Genomic DNA, 13,290 nt, shown 5'->3' with positions numbered 1-13,290 from the left:
AACACATGACTGGCTCAAATGCTTTGAGGAACTATGATAATCTTCATAATGTGAGATAATGTGAGTTAATGTGGGATAATGTGAGATAATGTGGGATAATGTGAATTGATGTGAGATCATGTGAGATCATGTGGGATAATGCAGATTAATGTATGATACCGTGAGATAATGTGGGATAATGTGGCTGGCTCAAATGCTTTGAGGAACTATGATAATCTTCATTATGTGCGATAATGTGAGTTAATGTGGGATAATGTGAGATAATGTGAATTAATGTGAGATCATGTGGGATAATGCAGATTAATGTATGATACCGTGAGATAATGTGGGATAATGTGGGTGGCTCAAATGTTTTGAGGGACTATGATAATCTTCATTATGTGCGATAATGTGTGATAATGTGAGATAATCTTCATAATGTGAGATAATGTGGATAATGTGGCTAATGTGAGATAATCTTCATAATGTGAGATAATCTTCATAATGTGAGATAATGTGAGATAATCTTCATAATGAGAGATAATGTGAGGTAATGTGAGATAATCTTCATAATGTGAGATAATGTGAGATAATCTTCATAATGAGAGATACTGTGAGGTAATGTGAGATAATGTGCGATAATCTTCATAATGTGAGATAATCTTCATAATGTGAGACAATGTGCGATAATCTTCATAATGTGAGATAATGTGAGATAATCTTCATAATGTGAGATAATGTGAGATAATCTTCATAATGTGAGATAATGTGACCCGGGGAAATGAACAACGCTTTATCTCCTAACGTGTTTTGCACAAGTTGACGGCAGGTTCTTACTTAAAAAAGGTAGCAAAAATATTAAAATGTATTGAAAAACTTTGAAGAAATAGTTTTCAACGGTATTGACAGTATTTAAAAACCAACCTGTGGCTACTTCCAAATACCTCGTGTGTCACGACTTCCGCCGAAGTCGGCCCTTCTCCTTGTTCGGCGCCGGCCTTCTAGTCACCACGATCCATGTTTCAGTCGACCCTTCTCCCTGTTCGGGTGGTCGACATCGCCGGCCTTCTAGTCACCACGATCCATGTTTCAGTCGACCCTTCTCCCTGTTCGGGTGGTCGACGTCGCCGGCCTTCTAGTCACCACGATCCATGTTTCAGTCGACCCTTCTCCCTGTTCGGGTGGTCGACGTCGCCGGCCTTCTAGTCACCACGATCCATGTTTCAGTCGACCCTTCTCCCTGTTCGGGTGGTCGACGTCGCCGGCCTTCTAGTCACCACGATCCATGTTTCAGTCGACCCTTCTCCCTGTTCGGGTGGTCGACGTCGCCGGCCTTCTAGTCACCACCGATCCATGTTTCAGTCGGCCCTTCTCCCTGTTCAGGTGGCGTTTGGTGATCGACGTCGCCGGCCTTCTAGTCACCACGATCCATGTTTCAGTTTAGTTTTGTTTTGTCTGTGTTACACACACCTGGTTTCAATCCCCATATCATGTTCCTTATTTAACCCTCTGGCATACATTTCTGTCCTGTCCGTGATTGTTGGAGTCTTACTGGTTGTTGTAGGATTTAGTGTGTATGTATTTTCCTAGTCTTGACTTTTGTGAGTAAACTCTGTTGTGTTGCTCAAACCTGTGTCCTGCGCCTGACTCCGCCTACATATCTGCACCCAATCGCTGACATCGTGTGGTAACCTATTTCCAAATACCCCCCCGTGTGGTAAACCGTGGGGTGTTGGGGCTATGTCTAAAAATACCCCCCCGTGTGGTAAACCGTTGGGTGTTGGGACTATTTCCAAATACCCCCCCCCCCCCCGTGTGGTAAACCGATGGGTATTGGGACTATTTCCAAATACCCCCCCCGTGTGGTAAACCGATGGGTATTGGGGCTATTTCCAACTACCCCCCCCGTGTGGTAAACGGTGGGGTGTTGGGGCTATTTCCAAATACCCCCCCCGTGTGGTAAACGGTGGGCTGTTGGGGCTATTTCCAAATACCCCCCCCGTGTGGTAAACGGTGGGCTGTTGGGTTGAGTTTGCAGAGATGAACACAGAGACGGGGAGTTTCTAGTCAGAAAATCCGACTTTACTTGGAAACAAAATAAACATAACAACAAAATAACTGACGTTCGGCTCGGTCCTTCTTCTCAGACTCTGCGCCGTGTCTGTCTCTCGCGGGGGTGCCATGGTGCTCCCTTTATGTGGCCTGCACGGCTGGTTGGCATGCTCCCCTAATTTCCTCTACTTGGAGCCATCAGCGTCGGGGTACCCAGCCTGTGTACTCCCAGCAGAGGGAGCCAACGTTGGGGCAGTATGAAAATTATAGTGGGTCAAGCGTGTCGTGTGTGGTGGAGATTCTAGCCTTTCAAAGCGCTTCATGATGACAGAAGTCGGTGCTCCAGGGCGATAGTCACTTAGTTCAGCTTTCTTGGGTACAGGAACAATGGTGGCCATCTTGAAGCAAGTGGGGACAGCAGACTGGGATAGGGAGAGGTTGAAAATGTCGGTAAACACTCCAGCCAGTTGGTCTGCACATGGTCTGAAAACGCGGCTTGGGATGAAGCCCGGGCCGACAGCATTGCGAGGGTTAACACGCTTGAATGTCCTACTCACGTCGGCTACAGAGATCTGGAGCCTAAAAATAACATTTGATTTGATTCGGTCCTCGTGAGCAGCGGGGGCCCACGTCGGTGGCTGTGAGTTGTTTTCCTCGAAGGGTGTGATAAAGGTGTTCAGCTTGTCTGGCGGTGAGGCGTCTGTGTCCGCGACTTGGCTCGTTTTTCCTCTATAATCCAGGACTTTCTGGAGTCCCTGACAACTCCACTTTGACCCTATAATATATCTTTGCCTGTTTGATTGTCTGTTTGTACTCGTCCATGTTTCCAGTCCCTCATCGTGGTTAAATGCGGTGGTTTGCGCTGCCATCTGGTTTTGGGTTCTAATGGTCACAGTAGGAACAACATCCTCTATTTTATTTAACCTTTATTTAACTAATCAAGTCAGTTACGAACAAATTCTTATTTACAATGACGGCCCTATGGAACTCCCGATCACGGCCGGTTGTGATACAGCCCGGGATCGAACCCTGGGTCTGTAGTGACGCCTCTAGCACGGCCAAAGACAGAGTCAGTGTTTTTTGTTGATTCATCGTGTTAATGATTAACTTTGTGAACAGGAATCAAAGCTGAGCTGCAATGGGAGAAAACCACCCAATACACACGCACACGCGCACACACACATAGCTGTTTGTTCTGGTGTCTGATGCAGTACCTTGTTTTCTCCAGGTGAGGGCGCTCTCTGCAGAATCCCCATAGAGAACATCCTGGCTGTAGAGAGACTGGAGGAAGAGTCATTCAAGATGAAGAACGTAAGAATACAAACCATCAAACACCAACTACCAAACACCAAATGCCAAACACCAACTACCAACTACCAAACACCAACTACCAAACACCAACTACCAAACACCAACTGCCAAACACCAACTACCAAACACCAACTACCAAACACCAACTGCCAAACACCAAACACCAACTGCCAAACACCAACTACCAAACACCAACTACCAAACACCAACTGCCAACTACCAAAAACCAACTACCAAACACCAACTACCAAACACCAACTACCAAACACCAACTACCAAACACCAACTACCAAACACCAACTGCCAAACACCAAACACCAACTGCCAAACACCAACTGCCAAACACCAACTACCAAACACTAACTACCAAACACTAACTACCAAACACTAACTACCAAACACCAACTGCCAAACACCAACTACCAAACACCAACTGCCAAACACCAACTACCAAACACTAACTACCAAACACTAACTACCAAACACCAACTGCCAAACACCAACTACCAGGGTATTAATTGACGTTATGATCCTAAACACCTTAGCGATCCAGACTCTAGATAGTATTGACTGTTATGAGTCTAAACAACTTAGCGGTCCAGACTCCAGATAGTATTGACTGTTATGAGTCTAAACAACTTAGCAGTCTAGACTCTAGACTCTAGATAGTATTGACTGTTATGAGTCTAAACAACTTAGCAGTCCAGAGTCTAGATAGTATTGACTGTTATGAGTCTAAACAACTTAGCGGTCCAGACTCTAGATAGTATTGACTGTTATGAGTCTAAACAACTTAGCAGTCTAGACTCTAGATAGTATTGACTGTTATGAGTCTAAACAACTTAGCGGTCCAGACTCTAGATAGTATTGACTGTTATGAGTCTAAACAACTTAGCGGTCCAGACTCTAGATAGTATTGACTGTTATGAGTCTAAACAACTTAGCGGTCCAGACTCTAGATCGTATTGACTGTTATGAGTCTAAACAACTTAGCAGTCCAGACTCTAGATAGTATTGACTGTAGATCTATTTAGATAGACATTGTGTTCTAGGACTGTCTGGAAGGACCGGTGTCTGCTGCAGGAGTTAGAGACGGAGACCTGAGGAAGGTGTATACACTGCTGGTTGTAACATGTCCCTCTCTCCCTCCTCCTCCCCCCCTAGATGTCCCCCTGGATGTTCCAGGTAATCGAGCCCAGAGAGGGCTAATGACTGTGTACTCTCCTCTCAATTCAGTGGGCCTCCTCTCAATTCATTGGGCCTCCTCTCAGTTCAGTGGGCCTCCTCTCAAATCAGTGGGCCTCCTCTCAATTCAGTGGGCCTCCTCTCAACTCAGTGGGCCTCCTCTCAATTCAGTGGGCCTCCTGTCAACTCAGTGGGCCTCCTCTCAATTCAGTGGGCCTCCTGTCAACTCAGTGGGCCTCCTCTCAATTCAGTGGGCCTCCTCTCAATTCAGTGGGCCTCCTCTCAGTTCAGTGGGCCTCCTCTCAGTTCAGTTGGGCCTCCTCTCAATTCAGTGGGCCTCCTCTCAGTTCAGTGGGCCTCCTCTCAGTTCAGTGGGCCTCCTCTTAGTTCAGTTGGGCCTCCTCTCAGTTCAGTTGGGCCTCCTCTCAGTTCAGTGGGCCTCCTCTCAGTTCAGTGGGCCTCCTCTCAGTTCAGTGGGCCTCCTCTCAGTTCAGTTGGGCCTCCTCTCAGTTCAGTTGGGCCTCCTCTCAATTCATAGCCTGTCTTCTCTTGAGAGCCATGTCTTTCTACGGCGGCCTTTCTCAATAGCAAGGCTATGCTCACTGAGTCTGTACATAGTCAAAGCTTTCCTTAAGTTTGGGTCAGTCACTGTGGTCAGGTATTCTGCCACTGTGTACTCTCTGTTTAGGGCTAAATAGCATTCTAGTTTGCTCTGTTTTTGGTAGATTTTTTTCCAGTGTGTCAAGTAATTATCCTTTTATTTTCTCATGATTTGATTGGGTCTAATTGTGCTGCTGTCCTGGGGCTCTGTGGGGTGTGTTTCTGTTTGTGAACAGAGCCCCAGAACCAGCTTGCTTAGGGAACTCTTCTCCAGGTTCATCTCTCTGTAGGTGATGGCTTTGTGGTGGACATGTGTGGGCATCTCTTCCTTTTAGGTGGTTGTAGAATTGAACAGCTCTCTTCTGGATTTTTGTTAACTAGCGGGTATCGGCCTAATTCTGCTCTGCATTATTTGGTGTTTATTTGATATTTTGGCAGAATTCTGCATGCAGAGTCTATATTGGGTTTCCCATTTAGTGAATTATTGGTTGGTGAGCAGACCCCAGACCTCACAACCATAAAGGGCAATGGGTTCTATAGATTAATGGGTTCTACAGATTAATGGGTTCTACAGATTAATGGGTTCTACAGTAGTATGTTTAGCCAGACCCGAATTTGGATGTTGAGTTTTATGTTCCTTTTGATGGCACAGAAGGCCCTTCTTGCCTTGTCTCTTAGATCGTTCACAGCCTTACTCATCTCCCTCTCTCTCTCTCTCTCTCTCTCTCTCTCTCTCTCTCTCTATCTCTCTGTCTCTCTGTCTCTCTGTCTCTCTCTCTCTCTCTCTCTCTCTCTCCCCCCCCCCCCCCCCCAGATGTTCCAGGTAGTCCAGCCAGAGAGGGCTCTCTACATCCAGGCCAATAACTGTGTGGAGGCCAGGGACTGGATAGACATCCTGACCAAGGTCAGCCAGTGCAACAGGAAGAGACTGAGCACCTACCACCCCTCAGCTTACCTCAACGGTCACTGGCTCTGCTGCAAGATGTCTGCCGACACAGAACCAGGCTGTACACCCTGTACTGGGTGAGTAACTGGGTTGCTCTCTGTCTGTCTGTCTCTCTCTCTCTGTCTGTCTCTGTCTCTGTCTCTGTCTCTCCCATACGTGTTTTATAATTCTTTGTGGATCTGTGTAATCTGAGGGAAATGAAGGGTCAGTGAAGAGGTCAATGAAGGGGTCAGTAGAGGGGTCAGTAGAGGGGTCAGTGAAGGGGTCAGGGAAGGGGTCAGGGAAGGGGTCAGTAGAGGGGTCAGTAGAGGGGTCAGTGAAGAGGTCAATGAAGGGGTCAGTAGAGGGGTCAGTAGAGGGGTCAGTAGAGGGGTCAGTGAAGGGGTCAGTAGAGGGGTCAGTGAAGGGGTCAGTGAAGGGGTCAGTAGAGGGGTCAGTAGAGGGGTCAGTGAAGGGGTCAGTAGAGGGGTCAGTAGAGGGGTCAGTGAAGGGGTCAGTGAAGGGGTCAGTAGAGGGGTCAGGGAAAGGGTCAGTAGAGGGGTCAGTAAAGGGGTCAGTAGAGGGTTCAGGGAAGGGGTCAGTGAAGGGGTCATGGTAATCATGATGTAGTTGTTTCTGTGTCTCAGAGGCCTCCCAGTGGGTCGTGGTAATCAGGATGTAGTTGTTTCTGTGTCTCAGAGGCCTCCCAGTGGGTCGTGGTAATCATGATGTAGTTGTTTCTGTGTCTCAGAGGCCTCCCAGTGGGTCGTGGTAATCATGATGTAGTTGTTTCTGTGTCTCAGGGGCCTCCCAGTGGGTCGTGGTAATCATGATGTAGTTGTTTCTGTGTCTCAGGGGCCTCCCAGTGGGTCGTGGTAATCATGATGTAGTTGTTTCTGTGTCTCAGGGGCCTCCCAGTGGGTCGTGGTAATCATGATGTAGTTGTTTCTGTGTCTCAGGGGCCTCCCAGTGGGTCGTGGTAATCATGATGTAGTTGTTTCTGTGTCTCAGAGGCCTCCCAGTGGGTCATGGTAATCATGATGTAGTTGTTTCTGTGTCTCAGAGGCATGGTAATCATGATGTAGTTGTTTCTGTGTCTCAGAGGCCTCCCAGTGGGCCGTGGTAATCATGATGTAGTTGTTTCTGTGTCTCAGAGGCCTCCCAGTGGGCCGTGGTAATCATGATGTAGTTGTTTCTGTGTCTCAGAGGCCTCCCAGTGGGGCGTGGTAATCATGATGTAGTTGTTTCTGTGTCTCAGAGGCATGGTAATCATGATGTAGTTGTTTCTGTGTCTCAGAGGCCTCCCAGTGGGTCGTGGTAATCATGATGTAGTTGTTTCTGTGTCTCAGAGGCATGGTAATCATGATGTAGTTGTTTCTGTGTCTCAGAGGCCTCCCAGTGGGTCAGTAGTAATCATGATGTAGTTGTTTCTGTGTTTAGAGGCATGGTAATCATGATGTAGTTGTTTCTGTGTCTCAGAGGCATGGTAATCATGATGTAGTTGTTTCTGTGTCTCAGAGGCATGGTAATCATGATGTAGTTGTGTCTGTGTCTCAGAGGCCTCCCAGTGGGTCGTGGTAATCATGATGTAGTTGTTTCTGTGTCTCAGAGGCATGGTAATCATGATATAGTTGTTTCTGTGTCTCAGAGGCCTCCCAGTGGGTCGTGGTAATCATGATGTAGTTGTTTCTGTGTCTCAGGGGCCTCCCAGTGGGTCGTGGTAATCATGATGTAGTTGTTTCTGTGTCTCAGAGGCCTCCCAGTGGGTCGTGGTAATCATGATGTAGTTGTTTCTGTGTCTCAGAGGCCTCCCAGTGGGTCGTGGTAATCATGATGTAGTTGTTTCTGTGTCTCAGAGGCCTCCCAGTGGGTCGTGGTAATCATGATGTAGTTGTTTCTGTGTCTCAGAGGCCTCCCAGTGGGTCATGATAATCATGATGTAGTTGTTTCTGTGTCTCAGAGGCCTCCCAGTGGGCCGTGGTAATCATGATGTAGTTGTTTCTGTGTCTCAGGGGCCTCCCAGTGGGTCGTGGTAATCATGATGTAGTTGTTTCTGTGTCTCAGAGGCCTCCCAGTGGGTCGTGGTAATCAGGATGTAGTTGTTTCTGTGTCTCAGGGGCCTCCCAGTGGGTCGTGGTAATCATGATGTAGTTGTTTCTGTGTCTCAGAGGCCTCCCAGTGGGTCGTGGTAATCATGATGTAGTTGTTTCTGTGTCTCAGGGGCCTCCCAGTGGGTCGTGGTAATCATGATGTAGTTGTTTCTGTGTCTCAGAGGCCTCCCAGTGGGTCGTGGTAATCATGATATAGTTGTTTCTGTGTCTCAGAGGCCTCCCAGTGGGTCGTGGTAATCATGATGTAGTTGTTTCTGTGTCTCAGAGGCCTCCCAGTGGGTCGTGGTAATCAGGATGTAGTTGTTTCTGTGTCTCAGGGGCCTCCCAGTGGGTCGTGGTAATCATGATGTAGTTGTTTCTGTGTCTCAGAGGCCTCCCAGTGGGTCGTGGTAATCATGATGTAGTTGTTTCTGTGTCTCAGAGGCCTCCCAGTGGGTCGTGGTAATCATGATGTAGTTGTTTCTGTGTCTCAGGGGCCTCCCAGTGGGTCGTGGTAATCATGATGTAGTTGTTTCGGTGTCTCAGGGGCCTCCCAGTGGGCCGTGGTAATCATGATGTAGTTGTTTCTGTGTCTCAGGGGCCTCCCAGCCAACATTCAGCTGGATGTGGACGGAGACAGAGAGGCTGAGAGAATCTACTGCCTGTTCAGCACGTACATGAACAAACTGGTCAACATGCAAGGTCAGATATACACACTGTGTGTGTGTGTGTGTGTGTGTGTGTGTGTGTGTGTGTGTGTGTGTGTGTGTGTGTGTGTGTGTGTGTGTGTGTGTGTGTGTGTGTGTGTGTGTGTGTGTGTGTGTGTTTGTGTGTGTGTGAGTCTCTCTGCCTGACCGTGTCCTCCTCCCCTCCAGAGGCCTGTGTGTGTGTGTGAGTCTCTCAGCCTGACCGTGTCCTCCTCCTCTCCAGAGGCCTGTGTGTGTGTGAGTCTCTCAGCTTGACTGTGTCCTCCTCCTCTCCAGAGGCCTGTGTGTGTGAGTCTCTCTGCCTGACCGTGTCCTCCTCCTCTCCAGAGGCCTGTGTGTGTGTGAGTCTCTCTGCCTGACCGTGTCCTCTCCCCTCTAGAGGCCTGTGGCAGTAGATCGGTATATGACGGCCCAGAGCAGGAGGAGTATTCCTGCTTCCTCATCGACGATCCCCGGGAGACCTATAAGACCCTGAGAGTCATCATCTCCTCTGTTCAGACACTGGAGCAGCAGCACACCAAGTACAAACGAGACATGTTCAGGAAGACCAAGATCGGCAGCCAGTAAGTCTCTTTCTACTGTGGCTGGTTCTGGTCCGGGACAGGTCCGGGACAGGTCTGGTTCTGGTCTGGGTCTGGTCCGGTACAGTACTAACAGTCTAGAAGGGTCCATGTAGTGGACATTCTCACACACACACACATTCACACACACACACACGCAGGCACACACACATTCACAGACACACACACACACACACACACACTCACAGACACACACACACACACACACACACACACACACACACACACACACACACACACACACACACACACACACACACACACACACACACACACACATACACACACACACACACACACACACAGTCACTCTGTAATAATGTTCTGTAACATTTCACCCTCCTGACCACACCCCTCTTCTCTGTGTTCCGCAGGGATCATCCAATCGGAGACAAGAGTTTTCAGTGTTACATCCACCAACAGTCTGAGAGCTCCACCTACTCCATCTAGCCCCGCCCACCAAACTCTGCCATGAAGCGCAGAGCTCCGCCCCCGATGACCTGAGACCTAGCAACACTTCCTGGTTACCTCCTGGTCCACGGCTTCCCATGGTGCATCTTTCAGAACACGGACACTCAGAGCCGAGGTCTAATGGGGTAGAATAGTCTATGATGATGTGCTACAACACAATGCTCTGGACTGTTGGTGTACCAGTGACCACGCACTTTACCCCGCCCCACAACGGACATAAAGCTACTGCCTCAGCACCTTCTGAAACAATCTGATTTCGTTGTTCATGTTTCTGTAATGTTTGATAACAAAATGGTTTAAGTGGTATATTCCTGGTGTGAAAACAACCGATTCCTTTGTATTTCAAGTCACACAGACCAAACTCTAGGTTGAAAGACTGTTCACTTGGGGTCACGTCCGACTATGTATGTGTTTAACCCCCCCCCCCCCCCCCCCCGCACTCCTTCCAGGGAAAGATGATGACAGAGGGAGGAGACGGGCAGGTCATCAGTCAGCGACAGCGACCATGAGGACCCTAGCTGTTCATCTGACTGATTAGTGCAGCCTTCATTTACAATCTGGATCGTCCTGTTTTAATTGTTTAAGAGTTGTAGTGTTTTAATTCCGAGCCTGGTTCTGCATTTTGGTAGTTCTCTGCTGCCTCCTGGCCTGTACCCTGTCCCTGGGTAAGAACTCTGCTGCCTCCTGGTCTGTATCCTGTCCCTGGGTCAGAACTCTGCTCCCTCCTGGCCTGTACCCTGTCCCTGGGTCAGAACTCTACTGCCTCCTGGCCTGTACCCTGTCCCTGGGTCAGAACTCTACTGCCTCCTGGCCTGTACCCTGTCCCTGGGTCAGAACTCTACTGCCTCCTGGCCTGTACCTTGTCCCTGGGTCAGAACTCTACTGCCTCCTGGCCTGTACCCTGTCCCTGGGTAAGAACTCTGCTGCCTCCTGGTCTGGGTCAGAACTCTGCTGCCTCCTGGCCTGTACCCTGTCCCTGGGTCAGAACTCTACTGCCTCCTGGCCTGTACCCTGTCCCTGGGTAAGAACTCTGCTGCCTCCTGGTCTGGGTCAGAACTCTACTGCCTCCTGGCCTGTACCCTGTCCCTGGGTCAGAACTACAAATCCCAGTTGTGTATGCATTCCCTCAGATTTCTCCTGCTGTGAATCTAGTTAATGGTCAGGTCCAGGGCCTATGGAAGGTACGGCCATTATGGTTCACTCTCTGCATTGTGGGAAACCAACTAAACTAACCCGTTGACTGGTTGCTATGTCCAAACCAACAGATCTAACCCTGTGACTGGTTGATATGTCCAAAGCAACAGATCTAACCTGGTGACTGGTTGCTATGTCCAAACCAACAGAACTAACCCTGTGACTGGTTGCTATGTCCAACGCATCAGATCTAGCTGGGCATCCATTCTCTCTGTAGTCCGTGGGTGTTGTTAGGTACAGAGTCTTCCATGATGGCAGACCGTCTTCTGTAGTCTGGCTACCGGTCTGGTTAGATAACATTCCACTCCTATGTCGTTGTTTCCTAATGGAAAGCTAGCTAAACAGGCTGGTACCCAGACTATATTTTCTACATCTGTATTTCTGAACCAAGCCCATATGTGTTGCTGAGATATCTTTGTATATCTCCACACCACAACCTATTTAAAAACCATAATGCCAATTGCTACAAATGTATATTTTCTATCTTTGTGTTTTTTTTTTTTTTTAAATGTTTGATGGTCCTCAACATTGAGTGTGTTTTATATCTTCAGACTAGCGTCTTGTCCTACAGAATAGTCTGTACTTTAATGCTCCTTGTGTTTTATATCTTCAGACTAGCATCTTCAAATTGCCCCCCCCTAAAAATGATAACCCTAATCCACCTTCCCAGGAATTCCCTCTTCTAAAACGCCCCTGCTGAAGGATAACAGTGTAAATATATCAAGAGTATTAAGAAGAAGTTATTATGTATCTCTGTACAGAACAACTGAATGGTTTAAAATGAGCTTGTTTTGTCCTGGAAATAACTAAATGAAGGCAACATTATTGCAAACCGGTTGTTGTCTGAGTGGCTTTCATTCAGAATGTGTTGCAGGAAGATTTTTACATTTATTCATCCGTTATTTTAACCAGGTAAGTTGACTGAGAACACGTTCTCATTTACAGCAACGACCTGGGGAATAGTTACAGGGGAGAGGAGGAATGATTAGACAACGACCTGGGGAATAGTTACAGGGGAGAGGAGGAATGATTAGACAATGACCTGGGGAATAATTACAGGGGATGAATGAGCCAATTGTAAACTGGGGATTAATAGGTGAACGTGATGGTTTTGAGGGCCAGATTGGGAATTTAGCCAGGACACCAGGGGTTAACACCACTACTCTTACGATAAGTGCCATGGGATCTTTAATGACCTCAGAGAGTCAGGACACCTGTTTAACGTCCCCCTACACAGGGCAGTGTCCCCAATCACTGCCCTGGGGAATTGGGATATTTTTTTTTAGACCAGAGGAAAGAGTGCCTCCTACTGGCCCTCCAACACCACTTCTAGCAGCATCTGGTCTCCCATCCAGGAACTGACCAGGACCAACCCTGCTTAGCTTCAGAAGCAAGCCAGCAGTGGTATGCAGGGTGGTACACTGCTGACCAGGACCAACCCTGCTTAGCTTCAGAAGCAAGTCAGCAGTGGTATGCAGGGTGGTACACTGCTGACCAGGACCAACCCTGCTTAGCTTCAGAAGCAAGTCAGCAGTGGTATGCAGGGTGGTACACTGCTGACCAGGACCAACCCTGCTTAGCTTCTGAAGCAAGCCAGCAGTGGTATGCAGGGTGGTATGCTGCTGGCAAGTGTTCTGAGGTTAGTCTGTTTCTTGTAGTACGGAAAGCCCAAGAGTTCATTGAAGGATCTGTCCTTTTGATTGGTCAAACCAAGACGGGGGGGGGGGGGACCAAGGAGTTGAAAGGTCACAGATGTGTGTATTGATGGAACTATTGGCCATAAACTTGCAGTGTGTCCCGTCAATGTGATAATTTATAATGGAGTGCGTGAGAGAGAAAGTGTGTGTGTAGTTTGTGTGTAGTGTGTGTAGTGCGTGTGTAGTGTGTGCTTGTATGTATGCATATTGGCGTCCCCCTGAAGCAAGGACAGCAGTCCCCTGCCTATCTTCTGAAAACATCTGAAACCCTTCCTCTTCATACAGTATCTAAACATCTGAAACCTCTTCATACGGTATCTAAACATCTGAAACCTCTTCATACAGTATCTAAACATCTGAAACCTCTTCATACAGTATCTAAACATCTGAAACCTCTTCATACGGTATCTAAACATCTGAAACCTCTTCATACAGTATCTAAACATCTGAAACCTCTTCATACAGTATCTAAACATCTGAAACCTCTTCATACAGTAT

At 48.0% G+C, this 13,290-nt stretch overlaps 1 protein-coding gene across 1 annotated transcript in view; it reads left to right on the top strand.

The window, feature by feature from the left end:
* The window catches only part of LOC139412752 (ras GTPase-activating protein 3-like), a 141,318-nt gene extending 129,388 nt beyond the window's left edge, over nt 1-11,930 (top strand). Inside the window, exons 19-23 of the mRNA XM_071159438.1 lie at nt 3,260-3,342; nt 5,942-6,150; nt 8,741-8,844; nt 9,229-9,412; nt 9,805-11,930. Of these exons, the coding sequence (XP_071015539.1) occupies nt 3,260-3,342; nt 5,942-6,150; nt 8,741-8,844; nt 9,229-9,412; nt 9,805-9,880 (656 nt within the window). The 3' untranslated portion in view covers nt 9,881-11,930. The remainder of the gene's footprint in view (nt 1-3,259; nt 3,343-5,941; nt 6,151-8,740; nt 8,845-9,228; nt 9,413-9,804) is intronic.
* Nucleotides 11,931-13,290: the final 1,360 nt, after the last annotated feature.

The sequence above is a fragment of the Oncorhynchus clarkii genome, chromosome 7, assembly GCF_045791955.1.
Source record: "Oncorhynchus clarkii lewisi isolate Uvic-CL-2024 chromosome 7, UVic_Ocla_1.0, whole genome shotgun sequence".
Lineage (NCBI taxonomy): Eukaryota > Metazoa > Chordata > Actinopteri > Salmoniformes > Salmonidae > Oncorhynchus > Oncorhynchus clarkii.
Note: the sequence above shows the minus strand (reverse complement) of the source record. Positions and strands in the feature narration are given on the sequence as shown.